General features: G+C 38.7%; 1 protein-coding gene across 4 annotated transcripts in view; it reads left to right on the plus strand.

Moving 5' to 3' along the window:
• Clvs2 (clavesin 2) overlaps positions 1-27,171 on the plus strand; it is a 107,826-nt gene that overhangs the window by 5,867 nt on the left and 74,788 nt on the right. For all 4 annotated transcript variants that reach the window (XM_063266042.1, XM_063266043.1, XM_063266047.1 and 1 more), the window contains one exon: positions 20,691-20,865. In XM_063266042.1, coding sequence (XP_063122112.1) covers positions 20,691-20,865 — 175 coding nt within the window. The remainder of the gene's footprint in view (positions 1-20,690; positions 20,866-27,171) is intronic.

Consider the following 27,171-nt stretch of genomic DNA (forward strand, 5'->3'; position numbering starts at 1 on the left):
ATAAAAACCCCATTTCAAACAAGACAGAAGATTAGGACTGACACAAAAGATTGTCAACTCTGATTTCTACTTCTGTCTGTACAGTGTATATCTTGCATACATTCACACACGAACATACAAAAACACACAGACACATACATACACACAAGAAGAGAGAAAGACAGAGTGAGAGAGGACATTCCTCCATGGATGGACAAGTAATTAATACTGGAAATACTCATGAATGAAATTTTGTCATATGAAGTATAAGATGTCATATTCTGAGTTTATTTGAATATTGTCAGCTCACTATTAATACATTTGTAGGTTGTAACAGGCTTATAAAGTTGTTCTTTATATTCCAAATATTATTTATCTGGAACCTAGCTGAGTCATTAGAAAACAGTTAAATATAACAATAATCAGAGCAAATCTATGACAGTGATAATTCAAAGTTGTCATCGGGACTGACTATCACGTAGTAAAGTTCCAAAAGCAGTTGAAAGCAGATTGCTCAGATATGGCTGGAATCTACCAAATTTCCCAGAATTTTGCCCATTATTCTTGCATATTTGCTGGTATAGTATAGCTTTTTCTTAGAAAAGAAGACGTATAAGCGAACAGGTCTTTGTGGCTTCTCTTTTTTTTTTTTTTATTAACTTGAGTATTTCTTATATACATTTCAAGTGTTATTCCCTTTCTCGGTATCCGGGCAAACATCCCCCTCCCCCCTCCCCTTCCTTATGGGTGTTCCCCTCCCAACCCTCCCCCCATTGCCGCCCTCCCCCCACCAGTCTAGTTCACTGGGGGTTCAGTCTTAGCAGGACCCAGGGCTTCCCCTTCCACTGGTGCTCTTACTAGGATATTCATTGCTACCTATGAGGTCAGAGTCCAGGGTCAGTCCATGTATAGTCTTTGGGTAGTGGCTTAGTCCCTGGAAGCTCTGGTTGCTTGGCATTGTTGTACTTTTGGGGTCTCGAGCCCCTTCAAGCTCTTCCAGTTCTTTCTCTGATTCCTTCAACGGGGGTCCTATTCTCAGTTCAGTGGTTTGCTGCTGGCATTCTCCTCTGTATTTGCTGTATTCTGGCTGTGTCTCCTAGGAGCGATCTACATCCGGCTCCTGTCGGTCTGCACTTCTTTGCTTCATCCATCTTGTCTAATTGGGTGGCTATATATGTATGGGCCACATGTGGGGCAGACTCTGAATGGGTGTTCCTTCAGTCTCTGTTTTAATCTTTGCCTCTCTCTTCCCTGCCAAGGGTATTCTTGTTCCCCTTTTAAAGAAGGAGTGAAGCATTCACATTTTGATCATCCGTCTTGAGTTTCATTTGCTCTAGGCATCTAGGGTAATTCAAGCATTTGGGCTAATAGCCACTTATCAATGAGTGCATACCATGTATGTCTTTCTGTGATTGGGTTAGCTCACTCAGGATGATGTTTTCCAGTTCCAACCATTTGCCTACGAATTTCATAAAGTCGTTGTTTTTGATAGCTGAGTAATATTCCATTGTGTAGATGTACCACATTTTCTGTATCCATTCCTCTGTTGAAGGGCATCTGGGTTCTTTCCAGCTTCTGGCTATTATAAATAAGGCTGCAATGAACATAGTGGAGCACGTGTCTTTTTTATATGTTGGGGCATCTTTTGGGTATATGCCCAAGAGAGGTATAGCTGGATCCTCAGGCAGTTCAATGTCCAATTTTCTGAGGATTCTCCAGACTGATTTCCAGAATGTTTGTACCAGTTTGCAATCCCACCAACAATGGAGGAGTGTTCCTCTTCCTCCACATCGTCGCCAGCATCTGTTGTCCCCTGAGTTTTTGATCTTGTGGCTTCTCTTCAAAGCCGTGTCATGTTCTTATTTCTTCCAATGATGTGGTCAACATTCAAAACAAAGGCAAAGTACAGGGAAATAGGGAGACACTCTGATAGCCGTAAAACAGTTTTAATCGTTTAGTTTGGTTTTCAGAGACTTCCTTTCTCATCTTATTGGAAATCAGAATTTGCTCGTTTGTTTCAACTAAGGAGTTGTTGTCATTTGCAGTGAAGACCAGGCACCTTCGCCTTCACAAACCTGAAGGTGCTGCTATGAAGGTGAGCAAGTCATTAGGTCAAAGCTAACAAGGGCGGGGGACATTGCGTCCCATTTCTGTTCCAGAGGAGATCCTATAACTGTGAGGAAGCTATCTGAACAGCATTTTGGAAACAGTAACTGACCCTAAACTTTACTTCTGGTACAGGCAATGGCAAACCGAAAGCAACATAAAAAGCTGTCTTGGGAAGTGGTAAAGAGATAAGGCGACAGATTCCTGAAGGAAAAAAAAAAAAACTAGGACAGTCTCTTAAAACTGGGCCAATTGTGTAGCAACAAGTGAACTAATCCTGAAATAGTAGCAAAAAACAAGAGATGCAACCCTTGCTAGTATGCTGACAAGGTCTGGTCCAGGCTGCTCCCATGTTTTAAATATTCAGCTTTAAGCAAGGTGGAAGAGCCGCGAAGGAAATGACTTACTCCTGGATGACTCAAATGAACTATGTAAAGGTGCATCAACACAGCAGCCCACACTTAGTACATAAGCAGGTTATGCTTAGTGAACAAATGCATTACTTCCATTTGAGGAAAAAGGTCGAGCACCTTTAACTTGACCTAGAGTAGGTCCATAATTTCACTGTTATAACAAGCAGGCTTAACACCATGAGGAAAATATATTCCTGTGTGTCATGACCTTGTGATTGTAACCAGCAAAGCGAATTATTAATATTTCATTCAATTTGATTTAAAAAGAATTTCTATCCGCTACATGATTTTATCTAAAATGTGTAATTGTTAGGGACAAATTTAATTACATAGATTTGTTTTGTAAAGTTAAAGGGCATATAGCTTTTCCTGGGAACAAATGTGAAAATCCAGGGGATTAACTTCCAGCTGGGGCCCAAATGTTTAATGAAGGTAATAAATGGTACTGTTGGAATTTTGGGGCAAAGGAGCAGCTGTGAGCTACTCATTTTGTGTAGGAAAAACATCACCTATTTACTTAACAAAATTTAGTCGCTGTTCCATTCCATCCATCCATCCATCTGTCCGTCCGTCTGTCCGTCCGTCCGTCCGTCCATCCGCCACCCGTCCATCTGTCCGTCCGTCCATCCGTCCATCCATCCATCCATCCATCCATCCATCCATCCATCCATCCATCCATCCATTCAAGACCACTCTGCATCTTGCATATGCGATGTTAGGGACATACACCCCAGCTTTCTCTGTCTAGTAAGCAAATCAGTCACTTTTCATGTGTATGTAGTGACCAACCTAAATCAACCTTAATAGTTAAAAAAAATCTACCTGTGTTTAAAGAAAAATCTCATTTAAATTTCAGACTATAGAGAAAATGAGTGAGTGTGCGTGTGTGTGTGTGTGTGTGTGTGTGTGTGTGTGTGTGTGTGTGTGTGTATGTGTGTGTGTGTGTGTAGGGGAGGGAACAAAAGCTAAGGTGAAAAAGATGTTCTGAAAGCAAAGGCTGTAGTAAGTGCCATTTGCTTAGAGTAGCTGGTCCCCAAATACTGGCTTCCTGATGTGTTTGTGTTTATCCAGCATGAATCTGTTTTAGTTCTGCTGCAGCCTGCACATGCTTTTTGCTTTTCTTCTCCATAGAGTAAAACTTTATCTGTGATGGTCTCATTCCTAGTGTTTCTCTTCTTGCTTGACCTTCATTCCCCAGGAGAAAGTCTGGGACACCTAATCTATGTTCAGTGAGAGAAGCCAGACAGATGAAAACTTCAGAATCTTTATTTCTTCCATGGCTTGTAAACTGAACCGTGTCTATGCTGCCTCTTTTGAATGTGCTCATGGTTTTCCTTTACAAAAGCCCTTACTCTGGCTAGGTTGGAGCATGCGTGGCCCCAAAGCAAGGTGCCATGTTGGTGGTGACTTCTGGATGTCCTCTATTCTTACACAAAAGTACAGATCAACTCCATTAAAGTGTTCTAGGTATATGGCACCAAAGGAAATGGAAAGAAGCTTGTTCTAAGTGGTGGCAGAAAGACCATTTAGACTCTGCTCTTCCTGTGAAGATTTAGGCAAACCTGAAATTCTTTTAGATCCATATTGTCCTTTGCAAAATAATATAATCAAATCTGGCTGAGACTCCATTATTATGCCAACATTGAAATTACATATTTGAAATTGCTTTAAAATCTTGGCTACTACCTAGATAGATTATTATTATTATTACTATTATTATTATTATTATTATTATTATTATAAATAATTTATGGTGCTATAAAACCCCTAGATAGGTTTATCAGCCTTAGCACTAATGATACACTGTAGCATAAATAAAGCAAATTCTGTGCCTGTTTCAACCTCAAGCACCTTTCAACATTAGAAAAATGTGACTTAATGACAACTGAGGTATTGGGCTAACTTTAATGAAGGGTTTAATAATGGCTGTTCATTTATCGACAAGGAGAATTGCTGGCTGTTGTGCTGTTCAATATGATACTGGGATGTTTCCTAGTATTCCTCTTGCAATACTGAAATGGCTGGGAAGTGGTAGACAGAACATATTTGCCATTTCTGTTGATCTTTGCTCTGAAAGAAGGGTGGTAAACATGGATCAGGAAGTAACCAAAATTTGCTTGGCTGGAGGTAGGAGAGAATTGTCTGGTCACCTTGATTTTTTTCTTTAATTATAGAATAGAGCTTATTCGGAACATGAAGAGGGGAGTTAAGAGGGTTGTAGGGGCAAAGAAAGGCACACACACACACACACACACACACACACACACACACACACACACACCCAGAGGGGGGTAGAGAGAGATAGAGATAGATAGAGAGGGAGAGAGAGAGGGAGAGAGGGAGAGAGGGAGAGAGAGAGGGAGAGAGAGAGGAGAAAGGGAAGGCAAGAGCAAGAGCGAACAAGAGAGGAAGAGAGAGCAAGAAAGCAAGAGCATCTTGAATGTTTTCAAAAAGTACTTTTGGAATTCCCTTCTTGAAATTAACTTCTTTTATTAAAAAATTCAAAGTTTCCATTTTCTTCTCTACTAAGCAATGTTGTTACTCTTGTTTATTATCTAGATGTCTTCATTTTCTCCCTTGGAGGGAGATGGGAGCCTGAACTGAATGATGTCACCCAAGTATTTACACCAAATGGTAGCAACTTGTTTTCTTCTGTGTGCAGAAATAAACGATGTACTTTGTGTTCTTGGGAGATAATTTGATTTTTGCATATGATACTGGAGACCCCAGTGTTCAGGGCATGTTGATGTTATGCCGAGGACTGAAAGTAGCATCACATAGAAAAACTCAGTTTAAGAACTAATGTTAGATGTCTGAGATGTCACAAGATAAACAAGGATAGCCTGGGAGATATAGATTCAAAGTGGGAAAGATACCAAAGTCTCAAATTTAGAGAGACAATCTCACATGGCAGAGCATGATGGAGGTGAGAAGGGTAGGGCTTAGGGAAAAGGAAAGACAGTGTCATCCTCGACAGACTGAAGAGAAGGAAGAACAGAGAAATAAACTACTGTTTAGAGGACTGCCATGAGACAATGTCTCCATGTCCAGGGCAAGCTTTTATTGTGTGTGGGTCCATAAGGGAAGATGTATGATGTTTAAGGCAATAGTGAGATTTTGGAAGAGCCATTGGTTCTATGCAGGTGTCAAGATGATCAATCACACAAAAAAAGTGGGGAAGATGTCCAGAAGAGAAAGAGAAGAGATAAAGAGAATCAGGTCAACTACCATTTTATTAGGCAGTGGAGATAGAACTCTAGTGGGAAAGGGTTATCAGATACAAAGATACATGAATATAGAGAAAGGAATAGTTGGGTTTTGGTGAATAGAGATAGTGTCAAAAGGAAATAGAATAACTGAGTTATTATTTATTAAGTGCTTAATGCAGGCAACCCTAGAGGCACAGTTGGTTTGGGAAGCATTGGAATGAGTTCTGTCAACATAAATATCTCAGTTAAGGGATACTGAAGTACTGATGTTTTACAAAGGAGCTGGGAAGATGAGGATGTGCCTAAGAAGGGCACTGGCTGAGTCCACCAATAAGGCATTACTCAGTATATTGGCCTAGGACGCAAACACTCGACTTGAATTCCGTGAGATACTGCATGAGAGTGAGATACCAAATTCTATTTCTCCATTGCAGAGATTGGAGGAGGAGTGGAAGAAAACAACAGAACAATTTCTAGGAAAGTAGGAGGAAAAACAGTTTCATGTAATATTGCAGAACAAGGAAGTCTCCTGGAAGTATTCCTCTTGTTTTCATTATAGGCCAAGCCCCATTAAAAGCTTTACAATTTTTTTTATCCTTATAAAATTTTTGTGAGATTAAGGCTACATTGTTGAAAGCTTCACACATCAAGTGTCGATTAAGTGAATGTAGAAAAGAAAACTAAAAATCTACAGGAATCATAGAACTTAGTACCAGAGTGTGGGGTCTGTGGTTGTCACAAGCTTACACACTTTACATTATGTCCTAGGAAGTCAATGGTATCATCTCTAATTTTAAAAAGGAAATAAACGCTTAGTGATATTCAACAACTTCTTTAACATACAAAATAAAGTTGGGATTAGGTTACCTTAAGACATTAAGTTAAATAAAAGTAACCCCAATTTATGAATTCAGGGATGTTCTATACTCTGTAAGGAGTCCTGATTTTTATAACCCATGGGCTTCATGAGGGGTTCAGTTTAGACTATGTAGCAAGGAAGAAGCAGCTGTAGCTGTCAATGGTTCTTTTTAAAAACACATTATAGAAATTTAATTTCCATTGAGAGCATTTTTTTTTTACATGGTATGGTGCCTTTTGCTAGAACCATGATTTCCTCTTGCTGTGTGCTCTGTATTTTCTTTCAACTGATTCAAGCCTTGGTTCATACTATTTTGGTAAGCACAGTTGGGAGTCAGGAGCTGCAACCATGTGCTAGATTTTATTCATGACTCTTTCCTCATACATGAGAGAAGAACAGCAATGGCGGAACTCACACAGTTTAGGTCTAAAGTCCAAGCATCAACATGTGAAATACATCCTTGTAATGAACTTTAACTTAGGAAAAGCTATTTTCTGAAAGGAATTTTAAAGTGAAAATTATGGTAAGATTCCTGAAGAGGTGTATTTGTTTTAGTAGATGTTATGTTTTTGTGGATAGTATTTTACAGGCATTGGCAGGAGGCTGTTTAATAACGTTCTATTAAGCCAGTGCCTACTGAGTTGCTAATGGTGAGACTATGACATGTTTGACAACAGAGGACCAGAGGAAGTCAAGAGTGCTGTTGGCCTGACCTCTGAATGCAGTTAGCTTAGAACTTTTCAATGTTTCTTTTCTCAGACTTAAGAATTAAAACGATTTATATAAGACCATTTAGTTTGCTTTTTGGAGCAAGATAATGGATATCTTTTAAAAGGTTAAATTTCCCTTTAGAAACCCAGCAAGCCAGAGTTTCTTCTTTATTTATACTGTGATTTCCCTTATTTTACTCCTTTTGAAATAATGATGTGTATAAATCTTTTGATTTTGACACAGTTTGGAAGGAGGAAGCATGTTTCTTGAAACGAATTGTCTCTTGTTTTGTCCTTACTGGAGCCATGATTGAGTTTTTACTACATACAAACTCATCACTCTTTTGCAACATATTTCAGATTCAAATTATATTTTGTGTTTTCATATCAATAATATTTGAGAAGCTTATGGGTAATGCAAGGATAAATCATCCCCATGAGAGAATAACCAAATTAGGTTTTTGTGAATTTAAATTTTTGTCTTTGACATCGTTTTATTGTGCATTTCAGAAATTAAGGTGATTTTTTGAAAAGGTGCACCATTTTAACCTAAAATATATTATTTCTGATTGAAGTTGCCTGTCTCTGCATGCGTACAGGATTCAGTTTACAACATTGAACACTGAGCATCACGTTTACAATGAAGCCATGAGTGTTACCAAAGATAGACTCGCACACTCCACAAAGGCAAAGTACATACGCTATAGGACTCTTCAACTCTCCAAAAAGCTTTCTAGTCTTAGGAACTGGTAAGATGGGTAATGGGATAAGGACACTCAACACTAAGCCTGACATTGGAATTTGTCAGTTAGGACCCGGTTGAGGTTGTTTTCTGACCTATAGCATGTGCACACCAGGACTCACTCTGCTCTCACACAAATAAATACCTGTAATACATATTTGAGAAATGTTTTTTGACTTCTTACACCGAGGCCTGTGGTACTCTAGATAGATTCCAGAGTGTTGAATATAACCTTTTGATGCTTACTTTTTATAAACGCAGATAGTCTATCATAAGATCATTCCTTTTTAAAGCTTTTTTGCTGATTATGAATGTGTATATAATGCATTCTCTTTACTCTTACTTCCCACCTTCTCTTATTTCCCTCCAATTTCTAACACCCTCCCCCATCCATCATTGATTTGGAACTATCCATTGGATCCTAGCAGGTTCACTGGTGGGCACACAACTTTACACGCAAGGCAGTTGCTCTACCGCTGAGCTACATCATCAAGGGCAGGCACACAATTTTAGACAACTCCATCCCTCCCAGAGTTTATCAGGAGACAGATCAACAATGAGACCTCAGGATAGTGTAGCCCTTCCCCAGTCTACTCTTGACTGTTGACAGACCCATTAGGATGTAGATGCCTTGCCTTGACTTGCTGTGTTTTTCCCAGAAGATAGCAGATTGTCTTGTTCTTATGTTCTTTTTTTTTTTTTTTACATTTTATTTATTTATTTATTTTTTATTAACGAGTATTTCTTATATACATTTCGAGTGTTATTCCCTTTCCCGGTATCCGGGCAAACATCCCCCTCCCCCCTCCCCTTCCTTATGGGTGTTCCCCTCCCAACCCTCCCCCCATTGCCGCCCTCCCCCCACCAGTCTAGTTCACTGGGAGTTCAGTCTTAGCAGGACCCAGGGCTTCCCCTTCCACTGGTGCTCTTACTAGGATATTCATTGCTACCTATGAGGTCAGAGTCCAGGGTCAGTCCATGTATAGTCTTTAGGTAGTGGCTTAGTCCCTGGAAGCTCTGGTTGCTTGGCATTGTTGTACATATGGGGTCTCGAGCCTCTTCAAGCTCTTCCAGTTCTTTCTCTGATTCCTTCAACGGGGGTCCGATTCTCAGTTCAGTGGTTTGCTGCTGGCATTCGCCTCTGTATTTGCTGTATTCTGGCTGTGTCTCTCAGGAGCAATCTACATCTGGCTCCTGTCGGTCTGCACTTCTTTGCTTCATCCATCTTGTCTAATTGGGTGGCTGTATATATATGGGCCACAAGTGGGGCAGGCTCTGAATGGGTGTTCCTTCAGTCTCTGTTTTAATCTTTGCCTCTCTCTTCCCTGCCAAGGGTATTCTTGTTCCCCTTTTAAAGAAGGAGTGAACCATTCACATTTTGATCATCTGTCTTGAGTTTCATTTGTTCTAGGCATCTAGGGTAATTCAAGCATTTGGGCTAATAGCCACTTATCAATGAGTGCATACCATGTATGTCTTTCTGTGATTGGGTTAGCTCACTTAGGATGATATTTTCCAGTTCCAACCATTTGCCTACGAATTTCATAAAGTCGTTGTTTTTGATAGCTGAGTAATATTCCATTGTGTAGATGTACCACATTTTCTGTATCCATTCCTCTGTTGAAGGGCATCTGGGTTCTTTCCAGCTTCTGGCTATTATAAATAAGGCTGCAATGAACATAGTGGAGCACGTGTCTTTTTTATATGTTGGGGCATCTTTTGGGTATATGCCCAAGAGAGGTATAGCTGGATCCTCAGGCAGTTCAATGTCCAATTTTCTGAGGATCCTCCAGACTGATTTCCAGAATGGTTGTACCAGTATGCAATCCCACCAACAATGGAGGAGTGTTCCTCTTTCTCCACATCCTCGCCAGCATCTGTTGTCCCCTGAGTTTTTGATCTTAGCCATTCTCACTGGTGTGAGGTGAAATCTCAGGGTTGTTTTGATTTGCATTTCCCTTATGACTAAAGATGTTGAACATTTCTTTAGGTGTTTCTCAGCCATTCGGCATTCCTCAGCTGTGAATTCTTTGTTTAGCTCTGAACCCCATTTTTTAATAGGGTTATTTGTTTCCCTGCGGTCTAACTTCTTGAGTTCTTTGTATATTTTGGATATAAGGCCTCTATCTGTTGTAGGATTGGTAAAGTCTTTTCCCAACCTGTTGGTTGTCGTTTTGTCCTAACCACAGTGTCCTTTGCCTTACAGAAGCTTTGCAGTTTTATGAGATCCCATTTGTCTACTCTTGATCTTAGAGCGTAAGCCATTGGTGTTTTGTTTAGGAAATTTTTTCCAGTGCCCATGTGTTCCAGATGCTTCCCTAGTTTTTCTTCTATTAGTTTGAGTGTGTCTGGTTTGATGTGGAGGTCCTTGATCCATTTGGACTTAAGCTTTGTACAGGGTGATAAGCATGGATCGATCTGCATTCTTCTACATGTTGACCTCCAGCTGAACCAGCACCATTTGCTGAAAATGCTATCTTTTTTCCATTTGATGGTTTTGGCTCCTTTGTCAAAAATCAAGTGACCATAGGTGTGTGGGTTCATTTCTGGGTCTTCAATTCTATTCCATTGGTCTATCTGTCTGTCTCTGTACCAATACCATGCAGTTTTTATCACTATTGCTCTGTAATACTGCTTGAGTTCAGGGATAGTGATTCCCCCTGAAGTCCTTTTATTGTTGAGGATAGCTTTAGCTATCCTGGGTTTTTTGTTATTCCAGATGAATTTGCAAATTGTTCTGTCTAACTCTTTGAAGAAATGGATTGGTATTTTCATGGGGATTGCATTGAATCTGTAGATCGCTTTTGGTAAAATGGCCATTTTTACTATATTAATCCTGCCAATCCATGAGCATGGGAGATCTTTCCATCTTCTGAGGTCTTCTTCAATTTCCTTCTTCAGTGTCTTGAAGTTCTTATTGTACAGATCTTTTACTTGCTTTGTTAAAGTCACACCGAGGTACTTTATATTATTTGGGTCTATTATGAAGGGTGTCGTTTCCCTAATTTCTTTCTCGGCTTGTTTCTCTTTTGTATAGAGGAAGGCAACTGATTTATTTGAGTTAATTTTATACCCAGCCACTTTGCTGAAGTTGTTTATCAGCTTTAGTAGTTCTCTGGTGGAACTTTTGGGATCACTTAAATATACTATCATATCATCTGCAAATAGTGATATTTTGACTTCTTCTTTTCCGATCTGTATCCCCTTGACCTCCTTTTGTTGTCTGATTGCTCTGGCTAGAACTTCAAGAACTATATTGAATAAGTAGGGAGAGAGTTGGCAGCCTTGTCTAGTCCCTGATTTTAGTGGGATTGCTTCAAGTTTCTCTCCATTTAGTTTAATGTTAGCAACTGGTTTGCTGTATATGGCTTTTACTATGTTCAGGTATGGGCCTTGAATTCCTATTCTTTCCAGGACTTTTATCATTGAAAGGGTGTTGAATTTTGTCAAATGCTTTCTCAGCATCTAATGAAATGATCATGTGGTTTTGTTCTTTCAGTTTGTTTATATAATGGATCACGTTGATGGTTTTCCGTATATTAAACCATCCCTGCATGCCTGGGATGAAGCCTACTTGGTCATGGTGGATGATTGTTTTGATGTGCTCTTGGATTCGGTTTGCCAGAATTTTATTGAGTATTTTTGCGTCGATATTCATAAGGGAAATTGGTCTGAAGTTCTCTTTCTTTGTTGTGTCTTTGTGTGGTTTAGGTACAAGAGTAATTGTGGCTTCGTAGAAGGAATTCGGTAGGGCTCCATCTGTTTCAATTTTGTGGAATAGTTTGGATAATATTGGTATGAGGTCTTCTATGAAGGTTTGATAGAATTCTGCACCAAACCCATCTGGACCTGGGCTCTTTTTGGTTGGGAGACCTTTAATGACTGCTTCTATTTCCTTAGGAGTTATGGGGTTGTTTAACTGGTTTATCTGTTCCTGATTTAACTTCGGTACCTGGTATCTGTCTAGGAAATTGTCCATTTCCTGAAGATTTTCAAGTTTTGTTGAATATAGGTTTTTATAGTAAGATCTGATGATTTTTTGAATTTCCTCTGAATCTGTTGTTATGTCTCCCTTTTCATTTCTGATTTTGTTAATTTCGACGCACTCTCTGTGACCTCTCATTAGTCTGGCTAAGGGTTTATCTATCTTGTTGATTTTCTCAAAGAACCAACTTTTGGTTCTGTTGATTCTTTCTATGGTCCTTTTTGTTTCTACTTGGTTGATTTCAGCTCTGAGTTTGATTATTTCCTGCCTTCTACTCCTCCTGGGTGTATTTGCTTCTTTTTGTTCTAGAGCTTTTAGGTGTGCTGTCAAGCTGCTGACATATGCTCTTTCCTGTTTCTTTCTGCAGGCACTCAGCGCTATGAGTTTTCCTCTTAGCACAGCTTTCATTGTGTCCCATAAGTTTGGGTATGTTTACCTTCATTTTCATTAAATTCTAAAAAGTTTTTAATTTCTTTCTTTATTTCTTCCTTGACCAGGTTATCATTGAGTAGAGCATTGTTCAATTTCCAAGTATATGTGAACATTCTTCCTTGATTGTTATTGAAGACTAGTTTTAGGCCGTGGTGGTCCGATAGCACGCATGGGATTATTTCTATCTTTCTGTACCTGTTGAGGCCCGTTTTTTGACCAATTATATGGTCAATTTTGGAGAAAGTACCATGAGGAGCTGAGAAGAAGGTATATCCTTTTGCTTTAGGATAGAATGTTCTATAAATATCCGTTAAGTCCATTTGGCTCATGACTTCTCTTAGTCTGTCGACATCACTGTTTAATTTCTGTTTCCATGATCTGTCCATTGATGAGAGTGGGGTGTTGAAATCTCCCACTATTATTGTGTGAGGTGCAATGTGTGTTTTGTGCTTTAGTAAGGTTTCTTTTACATATGTAGGTGCCCTTGTATTTGGGGCATAGATATTTAGGATTGAGAGTTCATCTTGGTGGATTTTTCCTTTGATGAATATGAAGTGTCCTTCCTTATCTTTTTTGATGACTTTTAGTTGGAAATTGATTTTATTTGATATTAGAATGGCTACTCCAGCTTGCTTCTTCTGACCATTTGCTTGGAAAATTGTTTTCCAGCCTTTCACTCTGAGGTAATGTCTGTCTTTGTCTCTGAGGTGTGTTTCCTGTAGGCAGCAGAATGCAGGGTCCTCGTTGCGTATCCAGTTTGTTAATCTATGTCTTTTTATTGGGGAGTTGAGGCCACTGATGTTGAGAGATATTAAGGAATAGTGATTACTGCTTCCCATTATATTCAAATTTGGATGTGAGGTTATGTTTGTGTGCTTTCATTCTCTTTGTTTTGTTGCCAAGACGATTAGTTTCTTGCTTCTTCTAGGGTATAGCTTGCCTCCTTATGTTGGGCTTTACCATTTATTATCCTTTGTAGTGCTGGATTTGTAGAAAGATATTGTGTAAATTTGGTTTTGTCATGGAATATTTTGGTTTCTCCATCTATGTTAATTGAGAGTTTTACAGGATACAGTAACCTGGGCTGGCATTTGTGCTCTCTTAGGGTCTGTATGACATCAGTCCAGGATCTTCTGGCCTTCATAGTTTCCGGCGAGAAGTCTGGTGTGATTCTGATAGGTCTGCCTTTATATGTTACTTGACCTTTTTCCCTTACTGCTTTTAATATTCTTTCTTTATTTTGTGCGTTTGGTGTTTTGACTATTATGTCACGGGAGGTGTTTCTTTTCTGGTCCAATCTATTTGGAGTTCTGTAGGCTTCTTGTATGCCTATGGGTATCTCTTTTTTTAGGTTAGGGAAGTTTTCTTCTATGATTTTGTTGAAGATATTTACTGGTCCTTTGAGCTGGGAGTCTTCACTCTCTTCTATACCTATTATCCTTAGGTTTGATCTTCTCATTGAGTCCTGGATTTCCTGTATGTTTTGGACCAGTAGCTTTTTCTGCTTTACATTATCTTTGACAGTTGAGTCAATGATTTCTATGGAATCTTCTGCTCCTGAGATTCTCTCTTCCATCTCTTGTATTCTGTTGGTGAAGCTTGTATCTACAGCTCCTTGTCTCTTCTTTTGGTTTTCTATATCCAGGGTTGTTTCCATGTGTTCTTTCTTGATTGCTTCTATTTCCATTTTAATTCCTTCAACTGTTTGATTGTGTTTTCCTGGAATTCTTTCAGGGATTTTTGTGTATCCTCTCTATGGGCTTCTACTTGTTTATTTATGATTTCCTGATATTCTTTCAGGGATTTTTGTGTCTCCTCTCTATGGGCTTCTACTTGTTTATTTATGTTTTCCTGGAATTCTTTCAGGCATTTTTGCGATTCCTCTCTGTAGGCTTCTACTTGTTTATTAATGTTTTCCTGTGTTTCTCTAAGGGAGTTCTTCATGTCTTTCTTAAAGTCCTCCAGCATCATGATCAAATATGATTTTGAAACTAGATCTTGCTTTTCTGGTGTGTTTGGACATTCCATGTTTGTTTTGGTGGGAGAATTGGGCTCCGATGGTGCCATGTAGTCTTGGTTTCTGTTGCTTGGGTTCCTGCGCTTGCCTCTCACCATCAGATTATCTCTAGTGTTACTTTGTTCTGCTATTTCTGACAGTGGCTAGACTGTCCCTATAAGCCTGTGTGTCAGGAGTGCTGTAGACCTGTTTTACTGTTTTCTTTCAGCCAGTTATGGGGACAGAGTGTTCTGCTTTCGTGCGTGTAGTTTTTCCTCTGTACAGGTCTTCAGCTGTTCCTGTGGGCCTGTGTCTTGAGTTCACCAGGCAGGTCACTTGCAGCATACAAGTTCGTCTTACCTGTGGTCCCGAGGCTCAAGTTCGCTCGCGGGGTGCTGCCCACGGGCTCTTTGCGGCGGCAGCAATCAGGAAGACCCGTGCCGCCACTTCTGGGAGCTTCAGTGCACCAGGGTTCCAGATGGCCTTTGGTGTTTTCCTCTGGCGTCTGAGATGCGTGTGCAGAGAGCAGTCTCTTCTGGTTTCCCAGGCTTGTCTGCCTCTCTGAAGGTTTAGCTCTCCCTCCCACGGGATTTGGGTGCAGAGAACTGTTTATCCATCTGTTTCCTTCAGGTTCCGGCGGTGTCTCAGGCAGGGGTCCTGCCGCTCCTGGGCCCTCCCCCACGGGAGCCCAGAGGCCTTATACAGTTTCCTCTTGGGCCAGGGATGTGGGCAGGGGTGGGCAGTGTTGGTGGTCTCTTCCACTCTGCAGCCTCAGGAGTGCCCACCTGACCAGGCGGTGAGGTCTCTTTCCCACGGGGTCTGTGAGCAGAGAGCTGCTGCGGGCCGGGATCCGCCGGTGTTGGACTTCCCTGTTCTTATGTTCTTTCTTCTCCTTTTTCCACAGTGAAGAAATTAAATATTTCTTGAATATGTAGTTTTGTGTGGGTTGATAGTATGAGTACTGGTGTGCACATGCTACAGCTTATGTGTAGGTCAGAAAGCAACCCTTGGGTCCCAGTTCCCTCCTTCCATCAACAGGGCCTTAGGGGTCAAATTCAAATGTCAGACTTAGTGTCAAGTGTTCTTATCCCGTTGCTCATCCTACAAGTTCCTAAGATTAGAAAAAAATTTCCCCCTGAGCCACATGTAGATGGTTATATTGTAGATAGTAGAAATGTTCAAGGGTGAGCATTTAAACTTACCCTTAGCACCCTTAGCAGCCATTAGTCTCTGTATCCACAACTACAGGCTGTAATGAACGGATTCTCTCTCATGCCTTGGAGTAGCAATAGGAAGGTAGTTTGATGCTGTCTGTCTAGCTAAGCAAAGGAATTAAGTAGATACCCAGGACCTATGACCCACCATTTCCCTAGCTTTTGATGTTTGTCTGGGTTTATGTACCAGGAATGGATTTTCCCCAGTGAAGTCTTGAAGCAAATCAGAGAGTGGTTGACTATCTCCATAGCAGGCATGTTTGTCACCAGTGCACAAAAGTGCCTATCTGCCCACTGTAGGCTGGCATTGTATGTAAGACTGTTGATGCCTTTTCTCTTCTGGTTCTATGCATGGCTTCTTCTGGTACTGTGAAAGTTAGCCACCAGGGAACACGCTTCCAACTCACTGTCAATCTAAATAGTCCCTTATAGAATTCTGGTGGGCCAGCAAAATGAATGGTAGGAACTGTCATAATTTTATTATCCCAGGGGGAATCCCTGACCAACAGTTCATTGAGAGGATTTCAATGCTTAAAGCTTATAGGAGCAGCACTGTCCAGCCATGCAGAACATGAGACTTCAAATTCATTTAAAAATGTACTTTTGAATTGATTTACAAGGTGAGAGGATTCCATATGACCATTTCATACATCTTTTGGTGTGGTTAGCCTTCCTCCTACTTCCTGCCTCTCCCTTATGTGGTATTTACCTTCTTGCTTAAACCTTTCCAACCCTGGAATTCTCCTCTATCTTGCATTACCTATGTTCTACTATCTTCCCCTGACCATTCCCACCTCCACACATGGCTTCTCTCTAGTTTCCTGGTTTCTGGAACACCCAAAAGAAGTTGCATACACAAAATTAAACATTTGAAGCAAGGATTTACATGCGAGAGTGAAACACAGTGTTTGACTCACTGGTTATAGGTTAGTTCACTCAGCTTTACATTTACGTCCACTTTTCTGCACATTTTATGACTTCATTTTTCTTTACAGAGGAATAAAACCTTTTTGTGTGGATTTTCTTTGCCCATTCATTAGTTTATGGTCATCTAGGATAATTCCTTTATCTAGTTTTTGTGAATAGTGTAAAAATGGGTATGGTTGAGCAGGTATCTTTACAGTAGAATTTTTTGGGTATCTGATCAGTAATGGAATAGCTTTGATTATATAACATATATATATATATACATATATATATATATTTCCCAATCTTTTGAAAAATTTCCATGTCGATTTCCATAGAGGAGGTACCACTTTCTGCTCCCACCAGTGTTATGTAAGAGTTCTTTCTGTACACCTTCTCCAGCCTTGATTGTCATTTGTTATCTTGATGAAAATCATTCAGTGATGGGAGAGATAAAAACCCAAAGTAATTTTAATTTATATTTCCTTGATGGCTAAGGATGTTTAACATTTTCAAAATGGTTATTAGCTATTTGTATTTCATTTTTTCAGATCCCTTTCCTTAGATTTATAGCCCGTTTTTTGAGATGGTTGTTTGTCTGCTTGGTGGTTGTGCGTCTCTCTCTCTCTCTCTCTCTCTCTCTCTCTCTCTCTCTCTCTCTCTCTGTGCGTGTGTGTGTGTTTCAGTATTAATTGTCTGTCCAATGTGTTGGTCAGAAATTTTTCTCCCCATTTTGTGAGCTGCACTTTCACTCAACTGATTGTTCCTCTTGCTGTATGGAGGCTGATTTGGAGTTAGCTTTTCTGAAAGGTGAGAGATAAAGGTCTAGTCTAATGCTTACTCATGTAGGCATCTCGTTCTTCCAACACAATTTGTTGAAGCTACTTTTCTCTGGTATTTTTGACTTCTTTATAAAGATAAAAAACAATACCGAGGCTATAATTGGTTGAAATTAAATGTTTTTTATTCTATTTCTTTTGTGTACATGAATATTTTTGTATGAGTACCTCATACTGCTTTTATTATTATTATTTTATTTTAGGTATGACTCTCAAGAATGGGTATGGTAATGCTTCCAGCAATTAATTTCTTTCTTCCTTTCTCTCTTTCTTTCTTTCTCTTTTTCTTTCTTTCTTTCTTTCTTTCTTTCTTTCTTTCTGTCTGTCTGTCTGTCTGTCTGTCTGTTTGTCTTTCTTTCTTTCTGCTTAGGGTTACATGGATATACTGGACTTTTGTGTTTATGAATATGAATTTTTAAGACTTTTTTCTAGTTTCTGAAGAAAGGTATAGGTAATTTGACCACATTTGCATTGAATCTGTAAATTGCTTTTTTGAAGGCTGGTCATTTGTACAATGTCAATTCTTCTACCTTGTCAGTATAGGGGGTCTATTTATCATTAGTGTATAACTCAATTTCTTTCTTTCAAAAATTAACATTTTCTTGGTTAGTTTTATTTAATAAATTTCCCTTTCATTGAAAATGTTTTTTCTTCATACAGTGTATTATGATTATGGTTTCTCCTCTTTCTATTCCCCTCAGTTCCTCCCCCACCTCTCCTCTTATGCAGAGCCAAAGGGATGGAAACACCAAGGAAGCAAAGCCTTTTAAACACAGCTTGAATAAGGCACATATGAGCTCCCAGAGAGAACTGAAACTAACTGAACACGTGGTCCCCATCTCTAAACCAAAAGCTTGCAGGTCCTTTGCATGTCTATTCTGTCATCTACAGCTTCTGTGTTTTTCTGGGATTCTTGTGTATTCAAGTATATGTGTCCTTTGCATCTATATATGTTTGTTTTGCCTTTTGTTTGGTTCTTCGTTTTGTCCTATTCTGGTTTGCTTACTTTATTATTTCTTAGATGCCCGTTTGTTTCTAATGAAAGACTGTTGTTTGCTTTGTTTTTGTGTTATGAATGAAAGCAGTCCATTTTTAAATTTTGTACCCTGCTACTTTGCTGAAAGTTTAATAACTTCTAGACATTTTCTGACCTACTTACTACTTTTTTAATATTTAGAACTAAATAATGGGCAAACAAGGAGACTTTGACTTGGCTTTTTACTTGTTTCCTTGTTATCTTATTGCTTGAGCTAAGACTTTGCACACTCCATTGAATAGGAGTGGCAACAGTGTGAATAAGGCTCCATCTTGCTCATATTTTAATATGATTGCTTCGACTTTTCTCTCCATTTACCATGTTCTTTATATGCATTTTTCATATGGAACCCTTATTTTGTTGCAGTATGTTGCCAAGGACCAGCCTTGGCTTGAAGAAGGGTTCTGAGAGAAGGGGTATCTGGAAGTGGTGAAAAAAAATAACTCAATGTCAAATCATGGCTCCAAGCTAGTGCTTGGAGCTCTGCTCCAGACAACTTTCCAGCCTGCCTTCTCTCAGTTTTACTTTCTTTCCCTCTGATCTCTTTTCTCTGGAGATCACCAGATAGTTCTCTTTCTATGTTCTGCTCAAGACAATTTTTCAAGCAGTTATTTCTTGCTGTTCTAAAACATTCTTTGGATAACTCATCTCTATATTCTGTTCAAGACAGTTCTCTAAGCAGTACTCTCTTGCTATTCTAAAACATTCTCTGGATAGCTCATCCCTTGCAGATCATAAGCACAGTCTTTTATTTTATACATCAATCCAGTTATTTACTCCAGGTTTCCTTTATATTATCCTATGAATCAGCATTCTGTGTGACCCCAGCCCCTTAATAGTTAGAAAACGCTAAACACACGTTTTCTTCTAACATTGCAAAACAATTCAGAAATCTGCCTGCCTCTATTAAACACAGACAATAAGCTGGCTTGGTGGGACCCATCCTGAAATTATCATTCCTACCATACCTGGGCCTTGACTCACTGTGTCCCAGGCTAACCTTGAACTCAGGAATCTGCCTGCATTTGTATTTGCCTGTCTTTGTGTCTTTCAGACAGGCTTTTCGTATCTTTCTAACAGGCTGGCTCACAGTATAGATGCCTTCTGTTCTTTTAGATCTGTGAAGCTCCTTATACAATTCATAAAGCATTCTTAAATTTTTGCATAGTTGAGAAATTATGTATTTTTGAACTTATGTTTTTAGAGTACTTTTCTGCAGCCTTAAGGGCTGTCCTGAAGGTCTCAGCATTTGCCATTTTGCTAAGACATTAACCAGTTTCCTTTGAGCACTGTTTTAAGCATTCCACATGGACAACAAAATCTGAAGATGCTTAGGTCCTTTCTCTAAAATGGCAATGTACTTGTATCAAGTAAACATGTAGATGTGTATAATTTCTAAGCCTCTCATTGTATAGCTTAGTGTCTTTAAGTATCTCTTGATGATTTGCAGTGTCTGATGACATATAAAATTTATATAAATAGTTAAATTTATCAGATAATTAAAGTGTCCATACATGTTCATGGTTTGTACATTTACAGATTTTTGTTTGCTTCTCACTTGAGTAAATGCTCAGGTGCATATTTCTCACACATGGAATGCCAACCGTATAACCAAACAAAGTGTACATATCCTGAGGAATCCCTAAAGGAAAGTGTGATGCTTAATTTGGAGGTAGTTAAAGTGAGATTTGAGAAAACTAGGTAATGGTCTAGAGGAAAATTAGCTGCAGCGTTTTCGAAAGCATTGTTATTTGTTTGGGTGGAATATATCTTCTTTTCTTAAATTTTAATTTTATTATTTTAAATTGTGTATATACTATTTAGTGTTAGACAGTATGTTATATCGGTGCAGGTTATGGGCAAATGGCATTGGATTCTGTTAGGAATAAAGCTGCAGAAGGTTGTGAGCCACTGGACATGGGTGTTTGGAATTGAACTTGGCTCTTCTGCAAGTGAAGTACATACTAGCAGCCTTAGCTGATGAGTCACTGCTACAACTCTTACCTGCTAATTTCTACTTAGTTCTCATGGTCCATTTAAGTCTACCTCTTCTTAAAAACCAATTTAAAAAAATCATTCCATAAAAAAATATCTTGAGGTCTTTAAAGAGAATCTTTAGTTTGCTAAAAATTAGTCAAATCAAACAAAAAAGCAATAACAATTCCCGAACACTCCACCCAAATATCAAGCCTCGATAATTTTTATCCAAGTGGCTATGAAAAATGGCTGTTAGATTTAACTCAATACTTCTCTGTTGTTGATAGGTATACACTGGTGGATATTTTGCGTGCCATTTTACTTTCTTTAGAAGCCATGATTGAAGATCCAGAGCTTCAAGTAAATGGATTTGTTTTGATCATAGACTGGAGTAACTTTACCTTCAAGCAAGCTTCTAAGCTTACACCAAGCATGCTGCGACTTGCAATTGAAGGTCTTCAGGTAAGGGTATACCACTGTTATTGTTTCTTTGTTTCCTATATGCTGTTTGCCTTGTATGTTAGAATATTAGATAACTTATGGACTAATAAAACCTCAAAACCAAAAGGTTATAGATTTTTTTATAATGTAAAGGATACAATTAAATAAGGATTCAACAAACAAAGAGAACATGGGTGTGAGTCTTGGAATAGGAAGATCTGTGATTTCTTGTAGGAGCCTGCTTTATGTGGACACATAAGTACGGAAGGATGTTTTTGTGCACTGTGTAAAGATTGTCATCATGTTATTTATTTGCTGATTTCTGTGCCCACAAGTTGACTGCAGACTGAACTTGGTTTTGTTGTTCATATGGACACATCTGATTTTTTAAATTGTCCCTCTCTCACCTTCTGATTTGGTCATTAAAAACAAATAGTAAAGGCAGGGAGTAGAAAGGTGAGACTTCTGGGAAGAGATAGGAACTCTGGGAGAGAATCAGGCATAAGAGGTTTTATGAGGCAAACATAGAAGAACCAGGCTGGGAAGGAAGTAGATGTAATGAGCCAGCCATGCGGCAGGACTTAGATTTGTATAAATGGGATAACTGAGTTACAAGTAAGAGAAAAACAATGCCTAGTTTTAAGGCCAAAGCTTATAATAAATATAGACTCTGTGTCATTAATTGGGAATTTAGGTGGTCATAGAAAGGTCTATAGTTACACATGAGCATCAAGGTTAAATGGAGATTTTTGTCTTGATACGTGGACCTCCAACTTTTTTGGTTTGATGTAGTAGTATTTAGGATTGCTTGAGGTTGATATTATTTCACTTTTATTTTCTGTTATGTTAGCAAAGTAATAAAATTTTGTTTAGTGACTATTAAACTAGTGAATTTGAGATTGAATCATGCTAACTAAAAGTCATCAATGACTCTCCTGCTCTTTAAGGTATAAAAATATTTGCTTTGAAACATTTCTTTAGACATAATTAGTTATTGCTTTTTATCTCTTTGTTGGTAAATGAGGACTGTGATATGAAATTTATGCAATAATGGTACACCTTCCTTTGGAATACTATTTGACTTGTTGGGAATTATAAATTTGAAAATAAATCACTATGCATGCATAATCCTGCTCTTGGTAAGGCTTTTTTTTTAACTTTTGGAATATCCTACTGCTCTTTCTTACTACCATATTCTACTTGCATAATTTGTAGGATTGGTTTTTGAGCTGGAAAATTTGTAAGTTCACGAAAATGATATTATTGGTATTTATTTCCTGTAGCCCAACACACATTCTTGATATACTCAGGTTAACATTTTATCAATCAGAATGTCTTTATTTTAAAATAACAGATTATAACCTAATGTTCCCTAATGAAAGATGCTACACTTCCTTTAAATAGTAAATAAAGCAAAATAATCTATCTCATGTCATCTTTTCTGGTGTCTGCAGGAAGTTAAATTGATGACCACTTACCTTTTAACAATGGGTGCCTCCTCTCAGCTGCAGGACACCTAGCCAAATTTAATTCAAGTTTGTGGCCTACCTTTGTACAGATTTAGACAACCCGATTGCCACATCGGCTTATCCTAAAGCAAGAGTCCTGACTTGCTCTTCATGAGTCAGTTTTGCCACCGTCTCATCTCTTTATTACTCTCCAGACACAGTTAATAAGAACTGAGAGAGGACAAGCATAATGTGTGCTCTCCAGTGTACCTATCATGCATCCTGCACTATTTCCAGCAATCCATAAATGTTCTTCAACTTGTGAAGAAAACTGGTTATCCCCAACTGCCACATAACTATAGAATGATCACCTCACCCAATTCTTATTTCTCTTTAGCATGGGTCTCATTTTCATTTGTAGGGAAGCTAGGGTAGGCCTTCAGTTATGGGAACAATGGTGAACTCATACTACATCCAACATGTGTTGGATAGGAGCCCTTTCAATAACTTCATAAGTCATTTCTGGAAAGCAAACAACACAGGGATTTGAGGAAAGTTCTCGTTTTCTTACTATGGTCAGAACATTAAGTGCTTGACCTGAATGTCTTCTTGAAAATGTGTTTGACATCCTTTATGAGTTTCTGCTCTATTGCTAAGAGAAAACACCATAATGAAGGCACATATGGGAGAAAGAATTTATATGGGCTTATAGTCCCGGGGCTTAAATATTTGTGATGAAAGCATGGAGGCAGGGTGAGTTTAGCAGAAAGTTGAGAACTCATAATTTGACCCACAAGCTCAAGGAGAGAGAAAACTAAATTATGAATCTTTAAACTCTCAATACAGTCTGGCTGCACAGTGACACACCTCCTCCTAAAAGACAACACACCTAAACACAACCAAATGACCAACTGAGATCAAATATTCAAATATCTGAGCCCCAGGGAGGGGCCATGGGAAATCTCATTTGAACCAGCACATAAGGTACTGAGCTTATCTTCAGTACAATTTGATTACTCCTCATATCTGTGTCTGTATCATAAGACGTCTGAAAGTTTTCAATGTGACACAACTGGGCTTATGGTTGATCAGTAGACAACTGTGACTGGAGTAACAGAATCTGACTTTTAAAATTATGTCTCTAGTTAAGCTTGCATTTACTATTTATGGAAAAAAAACAACGAGCATTTTGATATATCCAAATAGGTCGTTATATATCACCAGAAATAAGATTACCACCACTACCAAAACAGTAAGTCCCATCAACTGAATCAATCATGGTCATTAAGAAATCTAAATTGTTTTAGTAACTCAGCAACAATATACTGAAATTCTGTTATAATGTGACTTTTACTTAGATGAATATAAGTAATATTCTAGTATGTTGAAACGGAAATAAAAAAGTGTTCCAGTAAGCCCAATAGACAATGGGACATTTATTTTAATACCATTTAATTAGTGGATGTGATTGTTTTGAAGAGGGACTGTTTCTCTCCTTCTTGAATCATATATGTCATTATATTACTAGCTCACTTTTTTCCCCCTGAAGCACACTATTTTCAGTGACCTGGATAGAGTTAAGATCTCATACCTACTTTATAAAAATACATGGAAAATATCTTAGGTCTACATGTGGTCATAGGATAAGGTCAGCTGAGAGAGTTTAAGTAAGGGTGTATGCAGGATATACTCAGGAGCCAAACAGATTCAGATGGCCGGTCTGCCACCCATCAAGTACTTGTGAAATTACCTACCTTGCTTGAATCTCACTCTAGGCAATGCACCAATTTAAAGTGTTATTATGCACTTAGCAGGTGATATCTTAGCTAAAGTGAATGTGGATCAGCTGAGTTTTCAGGTAACATTTTTCAGTTATCAGTGTGGACTATTTCCTTTTTGAGAAGTCTGAGAATCAAGAAATTGGAGAATTGAGAAATCCAGTATTCCTCTATCTGAGAAGCTCTAGCTGATTGACATTGGGAATCTGAATAGTCTCTTTCCCCCTCCCCCCACCTTGGAGTCCATGTCGCATATAAATAATTACATTGTTTAATGTTTCATCCCTGTGGTTAGAGAGCTTCTATATAATTTCAAAATGGATATAAAATAAAATACTCTTTCAATTGGAAAGCCAGAACAAAAAGGGTGTGATGATTTTACCTTGGAGCAGTTTAGCATTTTGTTCTTTGATGAGGCAGGCACTCCAGCTATAGCTGAAAAGGCAATATTTGGAAGATTGTACAAAACTGTGCTAAAGGGACAAGGATAAGAAGGGACTTTTAGGAAAGGGGATCTCCACAAAATGCTTTGGACAGCACAGACCTAGAGATAGTTGGAAATATATAGTGAATCCATTTCAATGTGGCTGCAATAAGAGGTGAATTGAGGTAGATGAGCTCAGGAAAGCAGGCTAAGATTTGGATGGCTGGGATAGAAGACGCCACGCTATGCCATTTGGCCAGAAGGCTCTTTTGACTCTTTAGACAGAAGGGAATTGGGGCAAAAAAAGTCTTGATCCTTTTTCTGCTTTGGGAAGATTTTCTGAGTAAGAGAAGAAATGTGGGGGAAAGAATAAGAAATCTGAGTCTAGACATCAACGCCTTTCCCAAGGGTTTTTGTTGTTGTTGTTGGTGGTGGTGGTTGTTGTTGTTGACTCCTAGATTGATTCTAAGAGATACCAGGTAGCTTAAAGTCACCTCCATTCTTCACATTTAAATATAGGTGAAATGACCATCATATGAACAATGATTCATTTCTAATTAAGACCTACGTTTTGTACTTTGTTGATGTTCACTGGCAGGTCCATTGTCTGTTCTCTGGTAAAATAACCTCCTTGATTGCCTACTGACTAATGAGGATGAAGAGATAGACACTTTTTGTTAATATCCAAGAGACCTTTTGTAAATACCACTATACAGTAACAAGACATTCAGTTTTAGTATAAAGGGGGTTTTGTCTGTAAAGAATACCAAACATTTTCAAAACAGAAAAGGCATCAAATGTTTTGCCCAAACCAGTGAATTTTCTTGATAGGTATGGGCACCATTAGCTGTTTGAAGGAAGAATATATTCAGGTTTCTTTGGAGAGAAAGAAAAGACAGAATTGTCTTGCCACTTACAAGAAGTTAATTGATTAGTGTAGTCATAGAAACAGGAAGTTTCATTGAAAATCAATATAAGAGTAAATGAATGTGACTTGGAGACTTAAGGTACCTTCCTGGAAAGCCAATTAAAGCATAAAATGTTTGAAATACCTGGAGCAGCTCAGTCTTTGACTTCATAGTGAAATGATGATGTTCCTTTTAAATATATTTTATTTCTCTTGATCTATTATTTTCTTGGAAACTTCTTTAGTAATGAAAAACCAATTTATAAGAATTATGAAATGTGTTCTCCTCCTCCCAGTATTGCTGCTGCCTTTCAGATATGCTTGTCTGTTATTCTCCTTGGTGCTGTTCTGCTGGGTCTCTGCTTTTACTTTTGCAGCTTTCCTAGAGTCTCTTAATTCCATCTGCATAATGTATCCAAGACAGGCTGGCTAGCAAAGGGGTTGGTTGTGACAAGGGGCTGAATAGGTCTTTGATTGCTACATAAAACTAAGATGCAGGACCATTGTAAAGTACCTAACATGGTGCCAGATACTCCAAAATTCCTTATTAAGTAGGACTTGAGAAAGAATAAACAATATGTTGTCGATTCACTAACCCTTTCATTTGACTCAAGGACCCTGCTAACTCAGAGAGCTCCGATCATTCATGCAGAAGGAAAATAAAAGCACCACCACTACACATCCTGATCCTGACTCTTTAGAAGCCCAGTTACACAGGGAATCTTGCCAAAACCATAGTACATGCTAATGACTTGAAACATTGCTGTCGAAGGCCAGTGAGTGGACGAGCTCCAGTAACTTCAGTACAGATTTAACTTATTCAATCATCCAAACCCTTCGTGTTAATGTGGGTAGCTATGAAGCCACATGTGTGCATACACATGGTTAAAGATGCTAAGGAAGAATAGAAGAAGGACACTGTTAATGTTGATGGACTTAGGGCTTTAGAGTAAACCTACAGACTGCTTTAGCGCTGTTCCTTATGATGGTTGCTAACCTACTGCTAGTTTTCAGGCATACAGCATTTGGACAATAGTAGATACCACTTGCTTGCAAACTGTTTTGAATTATAAGGCAGCCTTGACTAAACAGTGTTGAAATGACACGTGTCTTGAAAACAACCACATAGCCCCATGATCTGTATTCATTCAGACAGCCTGGAGGGAGGAACATTTACTTCCACATTTTGTGGGCATGGACAGAACCATAATGAGAAACAGTGACAAAGGCAGTGTAAAAAAAAGTCACATTTTCCTCATCTCATGCAGAGCTGTCTGAGATAAGTATGCTTCCTTGCAGGAAGTTGATATTTTGCCTAAAACAAAATGAGTGAAATCCTGAAGGTGCTCAATTTTGTGGTGAGAATATGTTTTGGCTGCAAGGTTTAATTCTCAGAAGTAGGTCACAGTTACTCTTAAAACCTGACATTAGGTATATAAAACCTTTATAAAAATTTAGTTCGATGAGCAGTCAAGACAGTAGTACACCATTAGTGTGTGTGTGTGTGTGTGTGTGTGTGTGTGTGTGCTGACTACATTTTTTACTGGATTAAAATTGTTATCCATTTCTTATGTTTAATAGAAAAATATGTTCAATACACCTAGCTGTGGGGACATAGGTGTTAAGCTTGAACAAATCAAAGATGTGTGCTGTAGAGTTATTTAACCCACATTTGACGAATAAAACAATAGTAGCAATTATCAATAAAACTGAATGCCTGGGGCTGGCTTCCACTTCCAGTGGAGATTCAGGTTGTCCTGTGCAGCACTG

Source organism: Rattus norvegicus, chromosome 1 (genome assembly GCF_036323735.1).
Source record: "Rattus norvegicus strain BN/NHsdMcwi chromosome 1, GRCr8, whole genome shotgun sequence".
Classification (NCBI taxonomy): domain Eukaryota; kingdom Metazoa; phylum Chordata; class Mammalia; order Rodentia; family Muridae; genus Rattus; species Rattus norvegicus.